Source organism: Felis catus, chromosome D3 (assembly GCF_018350175.1).
Source record: "Felis catus isolate Fca126 chromosome D3, F.catus_Fca126_mat1.0, whole genome shotgun sequence".
NCBI classification, from domain to species: domain Eukaryota; kingdom Metazoa; phylum Chordata; class Mammalia; order Carnivora; family Felidae; genus Felis; species Felis catus.
Genome location: NC_058379.1, coordinates 92008606 through 92031288, shown reverse-complemented (window position 1 = coordinate 92031288; position 22683 = coordinate 92008606). Strand labels below are relative to the sequence as shown.

The window sequence follows — 22683 nt, the reverse complement described above, 5'->3', positions numbered from 1 at the left end:
GTGTGTTCGCACACACACCAGCGTCCAGACGCCTGCTCTCATCTCTGCTGTACGAATCGTTCAAGTGCTTGCCCCGGACATTGCTTCAGACTCCCCGTTCTCACCTCGGCTCCCGTAAGCTTTCCCTCGGTTGACGAGCATGTCCCCTGCTGTTCGCTGCCGGACCCCCACGCCCGCCGTGAGGTCTAGCCCGCGAGTGGCCTTCGGAAGTGCTCTTGGCGTCCTCCCTACCTCGTTTCCCAACGTGCTGGAAAGAACCCCCAACTTCCAGATGCCCCCTGTGTTCCCCTCCCCGTGCTGCTCACGCCGCAGATCTGCACGCGCCCGTTTGCCGTGACGGAGCCTGGTGCGGACGTGCAGAGTGTGGAACAGCCCGGCTCAGCCTCACGCCTTTGTCCCCAGGCTCAAAATTGCGCCACAGAGAGCGCGGCCGCTCCGGCGTGAGCTTGAGGACGCCCAGCCCGGAGCCCGCGTCGCGGCTGCTCACCGGTGCCCGTGGGTCGAATCCGAGGGTTTTGACCGCGGCTTGGTTTCCGAGACGACGGCTCGCAAATCCTTTTCAGCATCTTTGCTCAGCGCTGTCTACTGCGGAGACAGTCCCGCGTTCCCACTTCTTGCACGTGTCACGGTGCGGCTGTGTTACCGGAACCTCACAGCCGCCTGCTCAGGTGGGTCAGGCAGGTGTCACCGCCCCCTTTACAAGTGGGGGCCGAGGCTGAGGTTAGGTGAGTTGCTCAAGGCCGGGGGGGCCAGGTCGCAGCCAACCAGGGGCCCAGACTCCGAGTCTGTCATCCCTCAACGCTGCTTTCATCCTGAACAACAAGCTTCTGAACTTAAGAAAACCCTCCCGTGGGGCGCCTGGGTGGCCCAGTTGGTTAGGCAACCGACTTCAGCTCAGGTCATGATCTCACGGTTCGTGGGTTTGAGCCCCGCATCGGGCTCTGTGCTGACAGCTCAGAGCCTGGAGCCTGTTTCAGATTCTGTGTCTCACCCTGTCTCTGCCCCTCCCCTGCTCATGCTCTGTGTCTCTCTGTCTCTCAATAATAAATAAACATTAAAAAAAAAAAAAAAACCTCCCTTCCTCCCACGTCTCCTTTTGTGAGATGGCTCAAAATCCTTAAAACGCTACCCCTCCTGACTAGGAAACCTTTAGACCTTTCAGTTGAAAAATATCAAACGAGACCCTGTTTGCTTTGGGTGCATCTCACCAAGGGTGTGTGGCCTTCCCCGGGGTGAACGGGACGGCTGGCGACTCCCTCTTCGTGTTCAGTTCACCGTATTGACGGACACGTCACGTGTGACTGACGAGCGTTTGGAGCCCCGCTCACCACTGGGGCGGACGGTGTCGGGAAATGCTGGGATCTCTGAGGTTAGCGGTCTCCCCGCGCAGGGCAGATACGGCGAGGGTGCTTCCCTTGGGAGGGTCAGCCTGCAGCTCTCCTGGGGGTCCTTCTATCTGTGGTTCGCGATCCCAAAAAGGAAATGATGATGCCCCTTTGGCAATTTCACTGTCTCTTGTCTTACTACCTTTATTCAGGTTACCCCGTTTCCGGGCTATCCTGACTACACCCTATCAGTCTAAATTCTACAGTTTTCCTCTCCATCTTCAACCCGCGATTCAGAGGTCAAATAGACCACTTCTGTGCAAATCCACGATCCTCCTCCTACTTTGCATTCTTCTAGAATGTACAGTCAGACCACCTCCAGAATCCAGCAGCACACTCACGAGCACCTGGTGATTCCAATACTCGTGATGGACACACTCCGTCCCGAGGACCCAGATCCCCGCCCCACGGCAGGTGTCCACAGGGCATCTCCTGGGTACTGGCTACTGGCCCCCAGTAACGAGGTGCGGGGGCCGTTCGGACCCAGGGCCCAGATGAAGTAGGAACCGTAGTAGTGACAGTGAAGTCTGTTGACCTTTTAAAGTCTAGTAAAAAGCAAAAATCCCGTCAATGGTTAATGACAAAGTACATGGACTTGTGAAAACGTTGCTTTCGTGATTTAAAAAATGAAAGAAAGCAGAAGTTCCCAGCTCGGTGGGATTTTACATCCTGCTGCTCTAAGTACATGTTAATGCTCCTCTCGGCTGGCAATGACTCTCAGGGTTCCTAGGGGGTAGATTTTAACAAATTCACTGTGGGCTCTACGCCTGGACCCGTCTCTGTGGTCAGTGCAGACACCAGCCCGTCCCTCCCGGCACCCCCCAGTGCCCTGCCACTGTGCTTCTTACTGGTCCCGCCCACACTCCCGCAAATGCACCCAGGACGGGGAAAACATTGCTCTGAAACAGCACACGTGAACAGTCGTACCAGAGACCGATGACAAAGGCACATCGCCTTCTGGCTCGACACTGATCACGAAGCAATTATTTATTTTAAAAAAATGGTATTACAGGAAAGTTGAACTTTTCCAGTTAAGACATGTGTGGAAGATAGGCTCTGCGGGGTCCTAATTAACTCCCTGTCTGTCTCACTCTGCATTCGCCACCTTATGTGACATACCAGCCATTCTGTAAGAGGGGGAGAAGGCAGTTCTCTTCCTGATGTGTGGTCAGGGCCGTGGCTGTCGGTCCATCGCGTTACTGAACCCTCCACAGCACGGTGCTACAGGTGTCCGATCCCAAGGGAAAACCAGAAGCCGAGAGAGATCAAACTTGCTAAGGAAGCTCTACAGATAACAACTATTGGCAGGCAGGGAATTAAAACCCAAATAGTTTCTCACGTGTACTTCTCACCAGTTATTCTTGTAAGATACCCGGTAGGGATTTAAGAAAGCCTCTGCCCTTCCCATTGTTAAACGTGTGTACCCCGCCCCCCATACAGGTGTTTAAAGGAATGGGTTCCTGCAAGTTCGTAGTGTTTTCAAGGCTACTTGCTAGAGTAAGGTCTTACTTACTTTTGTTGTGCCAATTAATAATTTAGAAATGTACGATGCTTAGACCTACTGCAATGGTTTATTCCACATAAGACATATTTATAATATGTTAAAACAGTCCCTAGTTTTCCTTAAAATACTTTCCTAAAAGCACGGTACCCTCAAAGTTAGATTCAGTTTTCTGAACTTCACTTTCTCAGCTGTGAAATGGGAACAAAGCTTACAGGGCTCTTCCTGTAATTGCGTAACCTACAAGGCGGATGCCTTGAGCCCAAAGGCACCGTGAGGGACAGTAGCAGACCAGCTCCCCACGTCACCCTGACCCCGCACCGCCGCTCCCAGCTTCGCGGGCAGCTCCAGCTCAGTCCCCGAATCCTGGGAGGTTTGGGCGCACGTAAGAGGGTCTGGGTGATTTCTGGGAAGACCGGTATGGAGACCTTCTCTGTGTCACAATAACGTTAGCCCATTGCCTGTAAAAACGCACGTGGCGGTGCCTCAGACACAGCCAGTTAGCGTTTCCGTTTCTGAAGGCTCTTCCGTAGGGGAACCACTGTCTCTGGAGTCCCCTGCTCGCGGTCTCCTTTGTCGCTTGCGTGGTGACTACAGTCTCAGACCAGCAGAAGTGCTCAGTTTACTTGCCATGCTGGGCTGCTCTGTGGTTCAGGGGAGCTCTCCTTACGGGCTCCTTGTTTGGTGTTGCTTCCGGGCTTCTCAAGGGCCGCTGCTGTCCCTGCCCCCTTCCCTTCCCTTGACCTTGTCAGCCTGAGAGGATGCCTCTGCCTGTGGGAGCCCCTGGAAAGGTCTCTGCAGTACACACGCAGTCAGCGATGGTGGCTGCAGCTGTTTACCCCCCAGCACGTGCTCCCATGCACCTGCTGGGAGGATGGAGGGACGGAGGGACGGAAGCCAGGGTGCCTAGAGCCCCCCACGGGGTGCCTCGTTCTCACCACTGGGCAGGGAGAGGGCTTTTCTTCCCTCCACTTGAAAGGAAGCTGAGGCCCAGAGAGGTGGAGCCAGCTGCCCCACGTCGCCCAGCACAGCCTGCCCTGGAGCCCGGCTCCGACCTGCCGCGTGTGCCCTTCACAGAGTGAGAGCAGCTGGAAGTGTAGTGTCTCCGCCTCCGCATCCCTGCGCACATCAGCCTCCTGTGCAGGTGCACCCAGACACCCCCCGGAGATTTGGTCCCTGTGGGTGCCTTCAGGGTGCCCCCTGAGGTGCCATGGGTCCCGGCCGCACGAGGGGCGAACTATAAACCACGAAGGCCCAACGGCTGGGTTGCTTTCCAGTAAGACTAGATCACTCACGTGTGAGGCTTATGCTCACTTCTAGCTCCCCCTGCCCCACCCCCAGCTCACACCAGTGTGGGTAACCGCGCGGGCATTATGGAAGGTTCCAGAAACCCCCGGCGCTGACCAGGAGTGTCCTCTGGACCTGGACTTCCCTCTAAGGAGAGGGTGGCAGCCGGCCACAGCCAGAGGCCATTCGCCCTCCCCTCCCCCACCTCCCTCTTGTCACTGTTGTACAAGAAGCTTGATGAATTACCCAAGATGCCTCACGCTCCGCGGGCTTCCTTGCAGCACCCCACACGTTTGCCAGAATCCTGCTCTCTCGAGTCACTTAATGGCAAAAATGACGTGGCCCAAAGACGCCCTGCCAGTGTCCCACCTGTGTCCACGGCGGGTTCGGGAGGCTGGTGGCTGGTGGTGAGTCCCTTGTGGCCCCCGTGGCGGTCGGGCCGTCACTCGTGGGTGCACTGTGGTTTGCCCGCAGTCCTAGGAGATGCCCCTCAAGCACCACAGGTGCCTTGGAAGGTGTTGGCCCGCGACGAGGCCCTAATCTGAGACAAAGATCGGATGCTACTTGTCACTCGTATCCCCGGTCTTTCTCTCCCCGCCCAGTTTGCATGTTGCGCATTTAGGGCTGGAATCTGCACGCTCGAAATGATACGAATAAAGTAAGTTCTCCTTCGGTGAATCCGAGAGGCCAGTCAGAGCTACCTGGTTTTTGTACGCCTTCAAAAGTCTCACCCGGACTTGCGTTACTTCCGTCTATCCCGGGTCCAGTGGTCTTGACCTTTCTGAATATTGATTAAATATTTCGGGAATGGGATTCCCAAGTACAGCCTGAAGTTTTGCTTGGAAGTGTGATGAAGTTTTGATCAGGACAGACCAGCTTGGAAAAAGCATTACTTTTGCAGCTGGGGAGAGATCGGTCACTGGGTTTCAGCCGCAGTGTGTATGTCAGAGGGTGGGGGAGATCGGTCACTGGGTTTCAGCCGCGGTGTGTGTGTCGAGGTTAAATCCTTAGAGCTTTGTCTTCTGGAAGGACAGAACATCTCTCTGGAGTTGCCCAAATGCCAGCCAGGGTGACAGTGAGGGAGGCGGTGGGCACCAGGGGGTAGGGGCTAGGGAGCAGGGCGCTGGGTTGGAGACCTGCCCAGGTGAGAACACGGAACATCGCTCATTACGTTCAGACAGAAGACGACCCCGGAAGTCCAAGTTGTCAACTTCAAGTTACTCCTTTTGCCTGTGTTTCATTTTTTCCCCTTCACCTATTTCACCCACCCACCCCCCACCTCCCCTCTGGTGCCCATCAGTGCGTTTTCTGTAGAAAGAGTCTGTTTCTTGGTCTGTTTCTCTCTCTTTTTTTTTCCTTTGTTGCTTTGTTTTGTTTCTCGAATTCCACACCTGAGTGAAATCATATGGTATTTGTCTTTCTCTGACTGACTTATTTCATTTAGCATAATACTCTCCAGTCCCATCCACATGGTTGCAAATGGCAATATTTCATTCTTTTTTATGGTTAATATTCCACTGTACGTGCACACACACACACACACACACACACACACACACTACATCTTCTTTATTCATTCATGTATCAATGGACACGTGGGCTATTGTAAATAATGCAGTAAACATGGGGGTGTGTATACCTTCAAAATAGCATTTTCATATTCTTTGGGTAAATACCCAGTAGTATGATTGCGGGATTATAGGGTAGTTCTATTTTTAAGTTTTTGAGGAACCTCCACACTGTTCTCCACAGTGGCTGCACCAGTTTGCATTCCCACCACCAGTGCAAAAGAGATCCTCTTTCTCTGCATCCTTGCCAACACTTGTTATTTCTTGTTTTGTTTGTTTGTTTTAGCCGTTCTGACAGGTGTGAGGCGATATCTCATTGTGGGTTTGTTTGGTATTTCCCTGATGATGAGGGACGCTGAGCATCTTTTCATGTGTCTGTTAGCCATCTGGATGTCTTCTTTGGAAAAGTGTCTATTCATGTCTTCTGCCCATTTCTGCACTGGATTATTTGTTCTTTTGGTGTTGAGTTGTATCAGTACTTTACATATTTTAGATACTAACCCTTTGTCAGATATGTCATTTGCAAATGTATTCTATAGGTCGTCTTCTAGTGTTATTGATTCTTTCCTTTGATGTTCAGAAGCTTTTTGTTTTAATGTAATTCCAAGAGTTTAGTTTTGCTTTTGTTTTCCTTGCCATAGGAGACAAATGTGGTGCTATGGCAGATGTCAGAGAAATTACTGCCTATGTTCTCTTCTAAGATTTGTGTGGTTTCAGGTCTCGCATTTAGGTCTTTAATTCATTTTGAGTTTATGTTTGTGTTGGTGTATGAAAGTGGTCCAGTTTCATTCTTGTGCATCTAGCTGTCCAGTTTTCTCAACACCATTTATCGAAGAGACTGTCTTTTTCCCATTACATATTCTTGCTTCCTTTGTCACGATTAATTGATCATATCATTGTGGTTTTATTTCTGGGATCTCTATTCTGTTCCATTGATCTATGTATCTGTTTTTGTGCCAGTACCATATGGTTTTGATTACTGCAGCTTTGTGGCATATCTTGAAATCTGGGATTGTGATACCTTTAGTTTTGTTCTTCTTTTTCGAGATTGCTTTGGCTCTTCAGAGTCTTTTGTGGTTCCATACGAATTTTAGGATTGTTTGTTCTAGTTCTGTGAAAAATGCTTTGGTGTTTTGATAGGGATTACATTCAATGTGTAGATTGCTTTGGGTATCATGGACCTTGAACAATATTTGTTACTGCCTGCGTTTAGTTTTGAGTAGTCAATTCTTATTTCTAAAACAGAGTGGGAGATCCACAAGTGTGTAATGCGTTGTTATTCTGTGTCCTCTCTTCATCTCGCAAGTTCTCAGTATTCAGTTAAAACCCTGCGTGGAATCCAAGAGAAGTCAAACCTCAGAGTAACAGCTGCTTCACATCCACATTCAGACCCAGGTCTCCTGGGAGAACACCCACTCATGTTCCCTGACGACTGAGCAGACTCCCAGATGACAAAAACGAGTTCTCCCCTTATTGAGTAAAGTACTATGTGTGCCCAAACCTCCATTTTCCCCGTGAGGGTTCTGTGGTGATCCAATTTAAATGAATGAGGACAGAGATGACAGGATCACACCGGAGGCTGAAATTATCTGCAAAGGTAAACTTGCATCTTTAAAAGCATGCATTTTTAGGGGCGCCTGGGTGGCTCAGTCGGTTGAGCGTCCAACTCCGGCTTCGGTTCGTGGGTTCAAGCCCCACGTCGGGCTCTGTGCTGACAGCTCGGAGCCTGGAACCTGCTTCAGATTCTGTGTCTCCCTCTCTACCCCATCCCCACTCATGCTGTGTCTCTCTCTGTCTCTCAAAACTAAATAAACATTAAAAAACTTTTTTAAAGCATGTATTTTTAAATATTGGAGGTTTCTTTCACTCTCATGCATCACAAATGAGGAATTCACCTGAATCCTCTAAGTTTATGGTGTTTTCTCACTTCCAGAGCTGTGTCTGTGATTTGCCAGAACTCATGATTGCCACGTCACCGAATCTTTCTCTTCCCAGGGCCGTCACTGGAAATGGGATTGCCCGCCCCAGTTTCTATTTACAAAGCGTGAGGTGGGAAGGGTGTTCCGTCCACACGTGGTTGGCTGTTTCCGGTCTCTGCTGTGTAACGGCTCACGTACTCACACACACCCTGGGAGGTGACGCCCGAAAATCCCTTTCTCACCCATCCTGCCCTCCGTTGGGGTCCTGTGGACAAAGGCAAGGGCATCCTTCAGGGTCACTGAGAGGCATCCAGAGCTATGGGAGGCTTTGGAAAAATTCAGATCTTAAGCAATTAATTCCCCTTTTTCCTGAGGAGTACCTTTTGCGGGGGCAACTCTTGCCTTTCATCCAGGCATGTGTAACGTTTTAGAAATCCTTCCCGTTTTCCGAAGACGGTTCGTTTTGTTACCTTTCAAGGACAGCTGTTTCACGTTCAGCAGGGAGTCAGTTCTCTCACAGTCGTTAAAAAGGGTTCCTCGTGCAAAGTTGCATTTCGGAACTGCCCCTAAACACCAGCACCTGCGGCCCATTGATGGTTCACAGCGACGGAGTGAGTGGTCCTGGTGGTCGGTGCACGTCCAAGGGTGAAGGTGGAAACGCAATTGGTGTAGAGTGGGTTTGGCTACATTCTGCAGTGTTGATCCTTTTGGGGGGGGGGAAATCATGAATTTGCTGCTGAAGTTTATGTTAAAAATACAAAAGAGGAACTGAATTTTTTTTTTAATCCAACTTTATCTTCCTTGCAAATGCTGCAAATTCTTGGGATGCTTGTCTGATAAGCAGTCCTTGGTCTGATCTTGCGGTCTCCGTGCTCACGTGATTCCCCAAACAGTGAGCCCGAGTGGACCGCCTCTCATTTTCAGGAGGGCTGCCCTGTTCTGCCTGTCAGTGCGTCTCAGCACGCCTGGGGTGGGGGGAGGCGTGACCCCCAAGTGTGTGTGGGTCGCCGGGTCGACACCATCCACGAGTGTTCTCGACCCGGGTTCTTTGTCTACAGAAGAGAACACGCTGGAGAGTCTTGGAGACTGGACAGAGTGTGGGTACGGGCAGGGGCCCCACTTCCCAGTGTCTGGCTTGGGATCGGGGGCCAACAGAGGCACCCGCTGGTCAGGCTTCCCGTGTGTCAAGTCTGGGGGTTTTCGTTTTCTCCTCTCAGAGATGGGCAGAGCAGAGCACGTGTCACAGGACTGTTGCTCGGATTGGAAACTTTGAGAGTCCCAGCCTTAAGGCTAACGCCTTCTGTTTTTCTTCTAGCTTCTGACCAGCGCACCGGCTCAGGATGGGAAACCACGCGGGAAAGCGGGAGTTAAACGCCGAGAAGGGCCACAAGGTAAGAAGCGAGCCGGGCTCAGAGCATCCCTCCAACAGCGTTTGGTTTTGTCCTTAAACACGACCCTCCCGATGCACACGGTGGCTGCCAGGGCTCCTGGTACAGCTGGTGGGTTGTTACCCCCTACCTTAGAAACCTCTAGGGCAGACAGACCGAACCCCGCACGCCTCCGCCGGGACCCCAGGCCCACGACCTTGCCAGTGACACCCCCCTCCCTCCCGTCCCACACCATCGCCGTACCGCCCTTGGAAAGTACAGACGCGCCACAGGGGAAAGGGCCAATAAAAATGGTCCAATTCCTTCCAGGGAGTCCGAAGGAGTCTCCTCTGTGTGTCCCACACGACGTTTGCCACCCACCAGGCTCCTGGTGGCCTCACGCTCCGGCCGGGGCTTTTTCTCCACCACCGAAGGGTCATTTCAGATGAGGAAAGGGGGCTGACATGGGGTGAGATGTGCTGAATCTCCCCTGACTCGGGGGGGGGGCAGGCAAGGGAAATCACTCCTTGTCCTTGGTGCCTAACTCCACGGAACCTGACACGTGTTACAGCCCCAGACAGATGGCAGGTCACAACGTCCTGGCACTGAGGCCGGGGCGCCCCCAGCGCCACGTGGGACCGAACTGAGTGGAGGCCCACCCCCTCGTCGTGTTGCGTAGCACAGTCCTTATATGATAACAACCCACCCAGCAGCACTGGGTCCTTCCTGCTCGGTGCTTGGACCCCATTTCTGTACCAGCCGGCTGCGACATGTTCCGGAATTTGCTTTCAGGTCTTCCCCTGCATAGGAATGAGTGAGAACTCCCTGTTCTTGGCCATGTTTTACCTCAACTGAAGTTGCAAACAGCATCATCTAGTTTCTTGACTCACGATTGCAGGCCCAGGGTGAACGGGAAGGGAGTTACGTGCCTGTGACGTTGCTGTGGGTTCGGAATCCTCCCTTTCCCGCCGAAAGGGGAAAATTTCATGAATACTTCAGCGATTCCAGTCAATACTGAACGGGGACGGACTTGTTAATTTTTAAAGGTCAAACCATTCTAGTGATACTCTCGTTGTCATAATGGGCAGAGGGGTTGAGCTCTGTGCCGGGTTACCGTGGAGCCTGGAGATTCGGGGGCCGGGGTGCCCTCTGACCCAGAGCAGAGTCTCCCCCAGAGGTGAAAGTGGAGAGGGGCCCTAGGCGGAGCTCTGGCCTGTCAGGGCCGCGGGAGCGCAAGTCTTGTAGGGACAGATTTGCGACTCCGGTTCTAAACGCCACTCTGTGGCTCTCAGTTTCTTTCCTGTCGTTGGACCTCATAAAACCCAGAGACATGGTCTTAATTTGTTAATTCTACCTAAGAAAGGTTGTTGAGCAGCAGTAAAGCCTATACTTGAGGCTCTTGTCTCCTGACATCTGATGTGTAACGTTTGGATGGTTTGCAACATTGGAAATTTACGGACCCTGGTTCCTGCAGGTGGTTGTTAGGTGTAAAAGCTCTTCGTAAAAAAACTGTTTTGTAACTGGATAGAAAATGTTTGATACCGTTCAGAGCGAGTGCCAGAGATGTTACATGGCACGTAGACTTGTACCAGGGCCGAAAACAAGTACACGAGCTCCTGCCACTGTCACCCATTCTGTGTGTTTCTGCATGTCATCCTGTGAGGCGTGTTTTGACTCGCGGGAGAGTGGAAGGAAAGCTCCTGTCGTGGCAGGGTGCTGGGCTGACCTGTTAGTGGGGGACAGCTGCAAGGCAGAGTCCCTTCCCTTCCCCCCCAAACCCTGGCCTCCTCCTCTGGCGGGAGCTGCTCCCTGGCCTGTCCACCCCTCACCTCCCGCATCGTGCCGTGCACGAGGGTTTTGGCATTGGTTGTTTGCACAGCTTCCTGGTCCGGCCAGGCCCTCTGTCCAGCGCCGGGGAAGGAGACGTAGTCGCTTCCTGCCGGGACCTTCCAGTCTCCAGCTCTCGGGTTTCTGCCCGTGACTCAGCACCTTGTGCCTTCTTACCGGCTTCTCTCTCCTCCTAAAGAGGATGTGTCGGATGCAGGAGGGAGGAGCGTACGGAAGGAATTACTCTGGAGTTTCTCCAAAGGTGAAAGGAAAGGCCCCCCTTTCCACCCTGGCATTGCTGGTAACCCTGGGGCGGGACGCACGGCCGCGTAGCAAGGTGGCTGACAACCCTGTGCCCGTGGCCCCAGCACAGAGCAGAACACCCCATGGTGAGTGTGAGGGACAAAGACCCCAGCCCCGGGAGGAACCACGGGAACAGAACGTTTCCGTGATTCCTTCCCGTTCCCAGAAATGAAGAAACCCCTATTTTGCCTTTGATTCCCCATGTTTTTAAGACTCGTGGTAGAATTTGATTTCCAGATAGCGCCAGCTCACTAACTTATCAGCTCTTTATCAGTCGCTCCCTGTCTAGCAAGGTGACTTGGTAGAACCAAAAGGTCCCAGCCGCCCTGGATGAGCCAGAGGGCGCCCACGTTTGCTGCTGAACCCCCCCCCCCACTCCCGGCTCCAGGCCAGACTCACAGGGTTCTCAGCAGGCCCCTCCCCCTCCCACAGAGGCTCCAGGAAAACTGGTTCCACAAGCTAAAAATAGACTCCCCTGCCTTTGGGGAGGCTGCACCTGGCCGATGGCCCTGGGGAACCTGGCAGGACACCTGCACAGGGAGAGGAGACATTTGGCTCACTGGCTACTACAGGGATTCCTTACCTTTCATCGGCTTGAATAGAAGGTGTCAGACCAACTGTTCCTTGGGAGGAACTGCGTATGCAACAGGCCCCGAGCAGAGGGTCCGTACATGATGGGCACTTGGGACGTGGTCTTTATGCCACAGGCCCTGAGCAGAGGGTCCACAGATGACGGGCCCTAAGGTTAGGGTCCATACACCTCAGGCACTCCAGCCAGAGACCACGTATGTTGCTTAGGCTGCCCTGGGTTTGTATCCCACTCGGCGTGGGACCCTGCATTTCCCCGTTTCCCAATTTCCTACCTACCTTAAGGAATTAGGATTTCCAGTGCCCTTGAACTATTTCTTAACATCTGAATTCTCAGCTTTGTCCGTTTTGTTTGTCTGTCTGTTTCTGTTTTTGAACACTGACATCAGTTTCCTTGGGAATAAACTTTAAAAAAAGGAGCCCTTAAAGTCCCCTGATTTCTTTCTTCTCCCGTGAAAGTAGAGGGTGTGACTCGTTAGAATCATTCCTACTGGAAATGTGAAAAATAAAGACAACCAGTAGTCTGCGTTGACATATTTTCTCCTTTTTCCAAAATGAGCGAAATCAAGCGATGAGTTAAAATGTTGAAATCCTAGCCAAGCACAACAGTCCTGAAAACCTGCTTTCATCTGGGGGTGGCCTGGACTTCTCCTCGTGGTCGTATCTGGCCTCACACACTTTCTCCACAGGTGCCTGGCCATGTTTCTGGAGGTTTCTGTTTAATCAGCCTAAGGAAAAATAGACCACACTGAAAAACAAAATCTGAGAGCTTGCAAACATTCACATCTAAGTTTTACAGTGGGGAGTAACTTCGTAGTTTGGTATTTCCAATTAAACGGATTATCTGGGCTGTTGTTCAAAGCCGAGCGCATGCCAGCCAGGAACCACCAGCCCGTGCACGTTGCCTCTCCGGGGGCGTTCACATCCCTGAAAAGTTCATTCGCGTATTTAATGATCATTAAAACCCACTTCCTTGATGAGACTCTCCAGAGAACATTCGAAGGATGCTCTGAGAAAAGAGGCACCAGTTTGCAGATGTACAAATATACCCAGCAACGTGCGGACCGTCTTTCCCTCTGACGGGAAAGTACGTTTCCTTTGAAACCACTGACATCCCCGCTGTGCGAGGGGCAGACCTTGTCCGCCTGCTGGCTGGTTCCTCAGGGCCACGCCTCCACGGAGCCCTGGGTCCAGCAAGTTCTCATCCCGGGTATGGGATGGATGCTGTTAGGTTGCCCCGCCTGTTTGGAACGCTCCGTTCTGGCTGTACCATCCTCAAGGGTGAGAAGGAGTTCTGTTTGAAACCATCATTGGTTCGAGCTAATCCTGTCTCCTCCCCACATGGAAGTCAAGTTCAACAGGGTCCTGACCTGGGCCAGCTCTGCTCGTGGATGTGTCCCCAGGCCCCCTCTCTCCCTGGCGCTGCGGGTGAGTGTGGCCAGTGCACCCCTCCCACCGCCAGCTCCAGGTCGCCCGGGCTCCCCCGGGGTCGCCAGCCTGCGAGCCCCGGGCCAGGCGCTTGTACTCCCTGCAGCCACCCAGGCTCCAGCCAGCAGCCTCGTGAGACTGACTGAGCACGGAATTCACCCGGAAATACTTCCCTTCCTGATTTGACTGCAGTGCGTTCGCAATTGTTAGAGCCATAAATGCATAATGTCTAGTTTCGAGGCACATCACCTAAAGGAAACTTTGAGAACCCAGATAATTCTTGTGTTAATCATATGTTTAAAAGCTTCAGGAAGTGAAGGGGTGCCTGGGTGGCTCAGTTGGTTAGGCATCCGACTTCGGCTCAGGTCATGATCTCGCGGTCCGTGGGTTCGAGCCCCACGTCGGGCTCTGTGCTGACAGCCCGGAGCCTGGAGCCTGCTTCGGATTCTGTGTCTCCCTCTCTCTCTGCTCCTGCCTTGCCCACACACTCTCTCTGCCTCTCAAAAAGTGAATGAACGTTAAAAAAATATTTAAAAAAATGAAAGCCTGGGGAACTGAAAAGCAGAAGGTGTTTCCTTACAGGCATGTACCAAATAGTCTGATGGTCTGAAACACGGACACATCTAGACAACATCTAGTAAATTCTTAGACGGCGAGGTAGAGACTTCCACTGTGCCTTACCCTCAGCAGCACCTCAGAGCTCATTCTCTGTCAGTCTTGGTCTCTGTCTCTGCATCTCTGTCACACACACACACACACACACACACACACACCCCTGTAAAGGATTCCTCCCGACCCTGATGGTGGAACGTTCAACTGTCTCTCAGACGCATGTGGCCCAGAAGCACGTGATGTGCGGCTAGCACGACCCAAGAGCCACATTTGAAATGTTATTTATTTTTAAATCACTTAGACTTAAATGGTCTAAGTTTGGAGGTGCGGCACGGCCCCGCTGGATGTTCCATCCCCGTCACCCTAATCCTCAGGGTACCTGGAACCCCGTCAGATAAGCGTCAGCACCTTTCTGTCGGCGAAAAGAATTCTGGTCTCTGTCAAAGTCATATAGTTTCGTGCAAAGGTTAATGGTGAAGGCAGAAGGCAAAATCCCGGGAACAACACACACACAGTTAGAAGTACCAGAAACTGCCGAGGGTGATGCTGGTGCCCTACAGCCTCCGACGGTGAGAGGGAGGTCTCGGGCCGCCTGGGGGGCTCAGCCGGTGGAGCACGTGACTTCAGCTCAGGTCATGGTCTCACAGCTTGTGAGTTTGAGCCCCGTGCCTGGCTTCACCCTGACGGCACGGAGCCTGCCTGGGATTCTCTCTGTCTCTGCCCTACCCCCCTGCTCTCGCTCTCTCTCAAAAATGAATAAGCATAAAAAAAAAAGAGAGAAAGAAGGTGTTCTTGCCCCCCGCGGCCCGGAAGGCCCACAGCATGTGGCTCTGTCTCCGTCTCGCTCCAGGGCGGACCGCCCGGGTCAGAATTCAGGCACGTGCGCGTTCCAACAGCGTATGTTGACACAGGCTGTTTCGGGGTTCAATGCGCACTCGAGTCCACCCTCCTGCTTGCTTCCAGAGAACTTCAGTGAGCGCCGAAAAAGAGAGAAATACAATAATGTGAAAGACATGCCCTTTGAAAGAAGCCTTCCAAAATCTGTGAATAGTCAATAACCTTCTCATTACAATTCTGGAAAACTCACGGTGAGTCTGCATCTGACTTGAGCACAAGCCAGAGAATGTCACGCGAACCATCTTCCTGCCGTTGGGTTTTGTAAAGTCATGTTCGCGCTGGGGACCAGAGCCAGCTCGGCGGGGGGGGGGGGGGGGGGGGGGGGGAGGGGGGGCGGGGGGGAGGGGCTCCCAACCCAGCGGGCAGGTGTTTGTGCCCCGCAGGGAAAGGCCGCAGTGCCCACTGGTGGGCATGTCGGTGCTGTGTCCGAGATACAGAGTTTTTTTTACCAACTTTAGAGAATAGTCTTACTAAGTGCTTACAGCAGATTCTAGAATGTGTTGAGTCAGCAGTGCTCCTGCCTGTAGGACGGACTCAAAGAGAAAGTCCCTTATCACCGATTTGCGTAGAAACACGACCCTAAGGTTCACTCTGCCGTCGAAGGGTCGGAAGCAGGCACTTGTTTCGTCAGCTGAAGCAAGAACGCTCACACCTTTGCGGGTCAGGCGGCAGTGAGTGGACAAACACCAGTGTAATTACCGAAGACAGAAGGTGTAATTAGTGACACAGCCACCCCTCAACAACCCTTAGTAAAAATAGCGCCGGGCTGATTGTGACGCGGTGCCCCAGGCCACGTAAACCCACGAGCCGAGCCGTCAGCAGCCAGCCTGTGGACTGTCAGCCCGCAGGCTGTCCCGTCCTGCCCCCTGCCCGGCGCCCCCGGGGCTTGGAGCCGGCCACCCTCCACCCTGGGGGGACCCCTTCCATGCCCGCTCCTCCTTCGAAGCCAAGGCCTCGGGATCCTGGGCCTGCGGTTGGGAAGGGCTCCCGACAGTCTCCGGGCTCGGGACCCCGAGGGCTCCGGCGTCTGGTTTGGGGCTTGAAAACCCCGCCCGCGGCCGGGACACCCGTGCGACGCTCATGTTCCGTGTCCTTGCGTGCTACCGTAGGGTTTCCGAGGTCTGCAAGTTCGTGTGCAAAGCTGGTTTTTATCAGAAACTGTGACCCAGTTCACAAGCTGCTAACTTGAGACCCGAGCGGTGGTTAGATGTAAGTGATATATTAAGACTGGTTATTAAAGTGAAATCAGGCGCCAATAAAATAATTGTTTGCGTAAAACTACAGACGGGACAGAACACGCACCAGATGTCACATGTCCTCCGTGTTCGCCCGGCCCGCAAACCTGTCTTCTGTTTCCCGTCCCGGACTTATGTCCTTGGCCCGAGACGAGGCGGCCGGTGCTCCTGTGAGACGGGCCTGTTTGCCGTCTCGTTTCCAGCTGGACGCACCGAGCTTTCTCACTTCACTGGCCGATCTTCCCTAATGGCTCTGTCGCTGCGTCTGTGATGCTCTGTTACTGTGCGTGTGCGGACGGGGAGGAAGGGGAGTCCGAAATCTTGCCCCAGCGTGAAAGGGAGCATGGAGCGAGCAGAAGCACAGCTCCTTTCATTCCGTGTGTGTGTGTTTCAATCGAGAAGGCTTTTGAGCTTGTGATGAGTGTGCTTTGTGTGAAGCGGTTTTTAAGCTTTCTTTGGGGTTTACCTGGGACCGAAAACATGGTCTCGGGTGGGGCCGAGCACATACTTGTTCGTGAATCATCAGTGACGTGGAGGGTGTTAGACGGGGGGCCTCTGGGACAGGTGACGAGCCACGTTTCCCGGAGCCGGCCGTGCTGGGGCTGAGGCCGCTTTGGGTGCTGAGTGGCTGTCATCACCCCCAGTGACTCAGTCCCTTGCCTTTCTGGCAGCTCACACAAGGCTGGCTGAACCCCGTGTCACAGTCCAGGCCAGGTGAGCTCAGGGACGCCACTAAGGAACTTAATCTTTGAAGGCAGATTTGTCTCTGATACCGACAGGGAAAAGCATGTCCTTTCGTATGAAAACTCTGTGCTGCTTTATTATTAAGAAAGAACCTGGGAATGCAGGCTGGTCAGCCCCTCTGGAAAACAGGATGGAGGTTCCTCAAAAAATAAAACTAGAACTACCCTACGACCCAGCAATCTCACTACTAGGCATTTATCCACGGGATGCAGGTGTGCTGTTTCGAAGGGACACGTGCACCCCAATGTTTATAGCAGCACTATCGACAATAGCCAAAGTATGGAAAGAGCCCAAATGTCCATCGATGGCTGAATGGATAAAGAAGATGTGGCATATGTATACAATGGAGTATCACTCGGCAATCAAAAAGAATGAAATCTTGCCATTTGCAACTACGTGGATGAAATTGGAGGGTATTATGCTAAGTGAAATTAGTCAGAGAAAGACAAAAATCATATGACTTCACTCATATGAGGACTTTAAGAGACAAAACAGATGAACATAAGGGAAGGGAAACCAAAATAATATAAAAACTGGGAGGGGGGACAAAACAGAAGAGACTCATAAATATGGAGAACAAACTGAGGGTTACTGGAGGGGTTGTGGGAGGAGGGATGGGCTCAATAGGGAAGGGGCACTAAGGAATCTACTCCTGAAATCACTGTTGCACCCTATGCTAACTAATTTGGATGTAAATTTTAAAAAATAAAACAATAGAACAAGTTAAAATAAAAAAAATTATAAGCAAGGGACAGAGAATATAAAAAACAGTAAGGTTTGAAATAAGTTAAATACAATTTTTTTAAATGAAAAATGTAAAACTCAGTTGACAGGTTGAAGTAAACGTTAGATACAGCTGAAGAAAAAATTATTGAATTAAAAGCTAGATACGGAGAAGTTACTTGAAAGTAGTCCAAAGATACAAAAATATGGAAAATATATGTTCCTAAATTATGGAGAGACACAAAACACTGATTCCAGAAACCCACTGATGGCCTTAAATAACAAATACATATATGACTATATTTATATAGTTAGTCATCTGACATTTTTTTTTTCGAGAGAGAGAGGGCGCAAGCGAGTGAGGGGCAGAGAGATTGGGAGAGAGAGAATCCCTCGTGGGAGAGACAGAAGCGAGGCTCACCGGAAGCAGGGCTCATCCTCACCCGAAGAGGAACTCGAACTCATGAACCATGAGATCATGACCTGACCCGAAGCCAGATGCTTAACCAACTGAGCCACCCAAGCGCCACAGTCATCCAACATTCTACATGAAACTGTGGAGCACTAAATGGAGTGGGATATCTATAGAAGCCTGAGCAAAAGGGATGGTTTTAACCTGATAGCTGGAAGACAGAAGCAGTGGGAGACTCTCTAACGTACCTAGAAGAAAGTAAATGTCAACCTAGAACTCTATACCAGCAAAACTATTTTTCAAGTCTAATGACGCAATTTTGAGTTCTTTCTATCTCAATGCAAACTGAAAGTTTACCAACAATTCTCACTGAATAAAACTCTAAAAGTTTTCCTCACTCAGAAAGAAAAAAAGAGAGAGAGAGAGAGAACATCTTTATACTTCGTAAAACCCTCTTACGGTACTTTTAACGAAACGAAATGTAAAAATCCAGGTGTCAAAATGTTATTTCCTATCTTTTCTCACTTAACTCCTTTGGCAGTGTGGTTTTAAACGTTTAAATTTGGAAGCAGGAGATTTTATGTGCTGGAATATGCTTGTGAAAAGTTGTCTTCCATGTGTGTGTGTGTGTGTGTGTGTGTGTGGAGGGGGTGTTTCGAGCCCGCCAGCCCCAAACGCCGTGAACACTAATCACCAGCCTCCAGCTCACCTTCTCCTGCTCAGCCCAGCTCCGCAGTCACATGCATCCAACCTAGTCTCCTAGCCGTGACCTGGTACCTGCATTACTTTAATTGTCCTATAGTTAGGCAAAAACCTAGATAAAGTTCATTCTTCATGTTTCTGTGGCTATTGGCCCTTGCAAAACAGACTGTTATTTAATGCACCCTAAATTACACTTGAGCACGAGGCATGTGTAACCAAACACGGGCCATACGTCAACAAGTAAGGCAGGTGGGTGATGACATTAATTACACACGGCGTGGTAGGATTAGGGCAGGGAGGCGTGTGCTCCTGCCTCGAAATTGCGTTAAGACACGTAAGAAAACACCAGCGTCTTCAGATTTAAAAGTAAAGGCTAGCTCCGGTGCTGCTTTCCGATGTGTTTGAGGAGGGCCTTGCCGGCTCAGCTCTCCCTCCAGCCAGGCCGTCCTCTCCTGCCCCCGGGGCCCGGCCAGGCCGCCTCGCACCTGCCGTCTAGTCTCTGGCTTCTCCCAGACCCCCTCTTGCAGCTACTCTGTGTCACTGTGCTCGCACAGCACCCCACCCCCAATGCCAGGTCCCTTGTGTGTGTCTCTGGGGTTTTGCCCCGGATGCCAGCACCCACTCTCAGTCCGTTTCCTCTCCCGTGAAAGGTGCCGTGGGCACCCTGCTGGCCCCGAGCACTGAGTTTTGTGTGCATTTGGGCATCTCGCCTGTCTGCTCTGCACGCACTTGTGGGGCCCTGCTGTCCCCAGGCTCTGTGCTATGATTTAGAGACATCAGTTTGCACTCAGTGAGTGGAATTTACAGAAGCCGCTTCTGAAACCCTGAACTCTGCATGCATGTGGTCCCAAGTGGAGGCTTAGAGCCTCCGTGGGTGCGGGAGTGGCTTTGCGAGGACTTGTGCAACAGCAGCGGCTCTGGGGATCCCAGCACCGCCTCCAGGAGGGACCAGGGCCCCAGCTGGCTCCTCACTGTCCAGACCTCCTCCCCCTGGTGCCTGAGGAGCGTTGAAAGAGGCCAGACTAGGGGTGCCTGGGTGGCTCAGTCGGTTAAGCGTCCGACTCTTGGTTTCAGCCCAAGTCACGATCTCCTAGTTTGTGACTTTGAGCCCTGCATCTGGTCCTGCGCTGGCAGCACGGAGCCTGCGTGGGATTCTCACTCTCTCCCTGTCTCTGCCCCTCCCCTGCTCATGCTATCTCTGTCTTTCTCAAAATAAATAGATAAACTTAAAAAAAAAAGAAGAAGAAGAAAGAAAGAGGCCAGACTTGAGCCAGATTCAGTGGGGGAGGGGACGCAGCGGCTGGCCTTCTCAAAGGGGAGTGGTGGAACCCCCAACCAGGGATGCCCTCAGACACCACAGCTCCTGGGAGCTCTTGGCCTTCTGGGCAGTGGCCCCAGCCCAGGCTCATCTCAGGGCAGGAAACAATGAGAGGAAATGGCCTGATCGAATGTATGTCCTTGTCTTTCTAGAAAGTAAGGCCTCCGTGAAAGCACGTGTGTCTAAGGGACGCCCAGTGACGCTGACGGCCACGTTCGCTTCATCGTCTAGGCTGTCCTGGCTCGTTGTTCCTGAGGCGCTAAAATCATGGGTCTTAGATTTTTTTTTCTATTGAATTAATTAAAGGGCTCTTGTGACTGCCACCCACACACCAAATAAATTGAATGCAAAAATCCTTTTTCTGTCCTTCTATTCTACTTTGTCACAATTGCAGTGTTTTAAAAAACGGTTCATTGCAGTGCATTTCAAGGTGAAATGTGATGTGGTATTTGTAGAATATTCCGAGAGTGTATGATTCTTCCTTTTGACGAGCCGTGTTTAATGCACAGACTCTTCTCCTTTGATGGTTCGAATGCAAAGTATTTAGTTACTCGGTTTAGGAACATTGCATTTCATGCCTTTCTAGCCAGCTCTTCAGTGTTTTAAAAAGAAAATCAGTCTTTGATTTTCTGGTCTTTGTTCGTGAACATACATGATAGCACTCTACTAGGAGACGGAGTGTGGTTTTTTAAAGTCACAGTTCCCACAGTGCTCAGAACACCAGGATGCTTCACGAGCAACACGGAGAAACCCAACGGAGCGCATCTGTCCTGGGTGACCCAGCCTCCACGTGACCTGTCGGGTCCATGAAGACCTGGTTCAAACTATGTTTATAATTTGTATCTTCATCTAACTAGACGCTGCGTTGATTTTATCGTCAGTTACGAAACAAGAGAGGTCTGTGGCCTGAAAAAGAAAATTTCTCCTGAATGTGCCTTTGCAGCCAACGTCACGTTCAGACCCTTGATGGAGGGAGGACTTGATCTTATCACCCCTGGTGATCGGACCTATCACCACCTGTACTCCTGAAGTTCTCCAGACCTTCCCAGTCTCTTAATGGAGTCCACAGACGTAGCCTGATTGGTTTCTCCGGCGCCGAAAGCCCGCTGGGGCCAGGTCTGCAGCTCTCACGGCTCGGCCCCCATCACAGGGACAGCAGGGTTCCGCTTGGAAGACGAGCGTGTGCGTGGACCAGGGATAATTCCATGTGCAGCGCGAGTGTGTTCGCTTAGAGCGAGGGCACCAGAGCGCAGGTGCAATTCTAGTTCTCTGGGAAATTTCTCTTTTACGTTCACCTCTTCTAAAGTACGGAAAATAGAAGAGGCAGGTTTGCAAAATAAGTAATGGTAGCTGGCAGGCTTCCCACACGGGGCCGTTGGGACCACTTTCAGCAAGGAGGCCGGGAGGCTGGCATCGCTGAGGGCTACGGTCAGAAATACAGACGTGTTAGACCTTATTGTCCTTCTGCCCTATCCGCATTGGGGGAAGCAAGTGGATAAGCATGTGCGGGCATGGGGGCATATGTTTGGGGAACGTAAGTAGGACCCCGGGGTTTTTATTACATGAAACTGAAGGCAATGCATTCAGCTTCCAGTTGAGAAGATCAGAGTTTTCCACCGCCTTGTTCTGTTTTCAGTAATGTGGAATATCCTTTGGAACTGAATGAACTTCCTTACGTGAATCGCCTTTCAGTGCGTTTTCATCGAAGTTGCAATTTACTCTAGAACTCTAAGCGAAAGAGCTACGCTCAACAGTCTCTCTCTTCCTCTCCCCCTCACACCCTTCCGTATATGACCATCCTTCTCATTTAAGACGTGACCGGCTGATACAGCAGTAGCTTCCAGGAATAAATGGCAAGATATTTGTGTTCCGAAAATAGAAGTTACTGTGTCCGGTTACGCAACGGGCCCCGATAAACAGTCTTGCTGTGACGCTGGTCAGTGCTTGTTTTGCTGTGACTTCTGAAAGTCACTGTTTAAATCAAACCCTGGGCTCATTTCTTTGCCCTGATTATTGGAACACCGCAGTCCTAATTACACTACAAAATGATCTTGGCAGAAGCGGTGGCTTTAACACTTAAGTAGTTAAAAGAGCCACTTCCTAATCTAGGGTAACGGCTCCATAAACAGCCTCGAATACTGAGCTCCAGACTCCCTTCCAGTGATGCGGGGACCTTTCGCTGTTAACTGCCTGCAGGCCCAGCTCCCACGCTTTTTAAAAACACCTTTATGAAGATGTAATTCACATGCCGTACCATTCACCCGTTTGAAGTGTACAATTCAGTGGGTTTCTGGTGTATTCACAGATATGAAGGACAGTCACCAACGGTCAATTTTAGGTATTGGCGTCATCTCAGAGAGAAGCTGTCATTCACTCCAGCCCTCAGCCTCCGTGCCCCGGCCCTCAGCAACCACCAATCTCTTTTCTGTCTCTAGGTTTCCCTGTTCTGGGCATTTCACCCGAATGGAATCATCTGGTAGGTGCTCGTTTCTGTCTGGCTCCTTTCGTGGAGCATAATGTTTTCAGAGTCCACGTAGCACGGGCCAGCACTCCATTCTTTTTTACGGCTGAATAATGTTGCGTTGTGTGGACGGACCACATTCGGTGCATCCGTTCACCCACGGATGGGCATCAGGGCTCTTTCCACCTTTTGGGGCTTATAAATACCACGGCTAGCAGCAAAAGCTCATGTACGAGCTTTTGTGCATATGTGTTTTCTTTTCTCTTATATAGTTTCTTAATTAAAAAAAAACCTGGATTTTCATATACTCTTGTTAGCAGAAATACTTGCTGTGTTTTCTTTGATGCCATTAAAACAGACAGGTCTGGATAAGGAGCCCTGACTTTGCAATCTCACCCCATGGAGA

The 22683-nt window shown here is 51.4% G+C and overlaps 1 protein-coding gene across 5 annotated transcripts in view; it reads left to right on the top strand.

Moving 5' to 3' along the window:
• The window catches only part of MBP (myelin basic protein), a 116832-nt gene that overhangs the window by 15717 nt on the left and 78432 nt on the right, over window positions 1-22683 (top strand). For all 5 annotated transcript variants that reach the window (XM_045041270.1, XM_045041271.1, XM_045041272.1 and 2 more), the window contains exon 2: window positions 8976-9051. In XM_045041270.1, the coding sequence (XP_044897205.1) occupies window positions 9001-9051 (51 nt within the window). In that variant the 5' untranslated portion in view covers window positions 8976-9000. The remainder of the gene's footprint in view (window positions 1-8975; window positions 9052-22683) is intronic.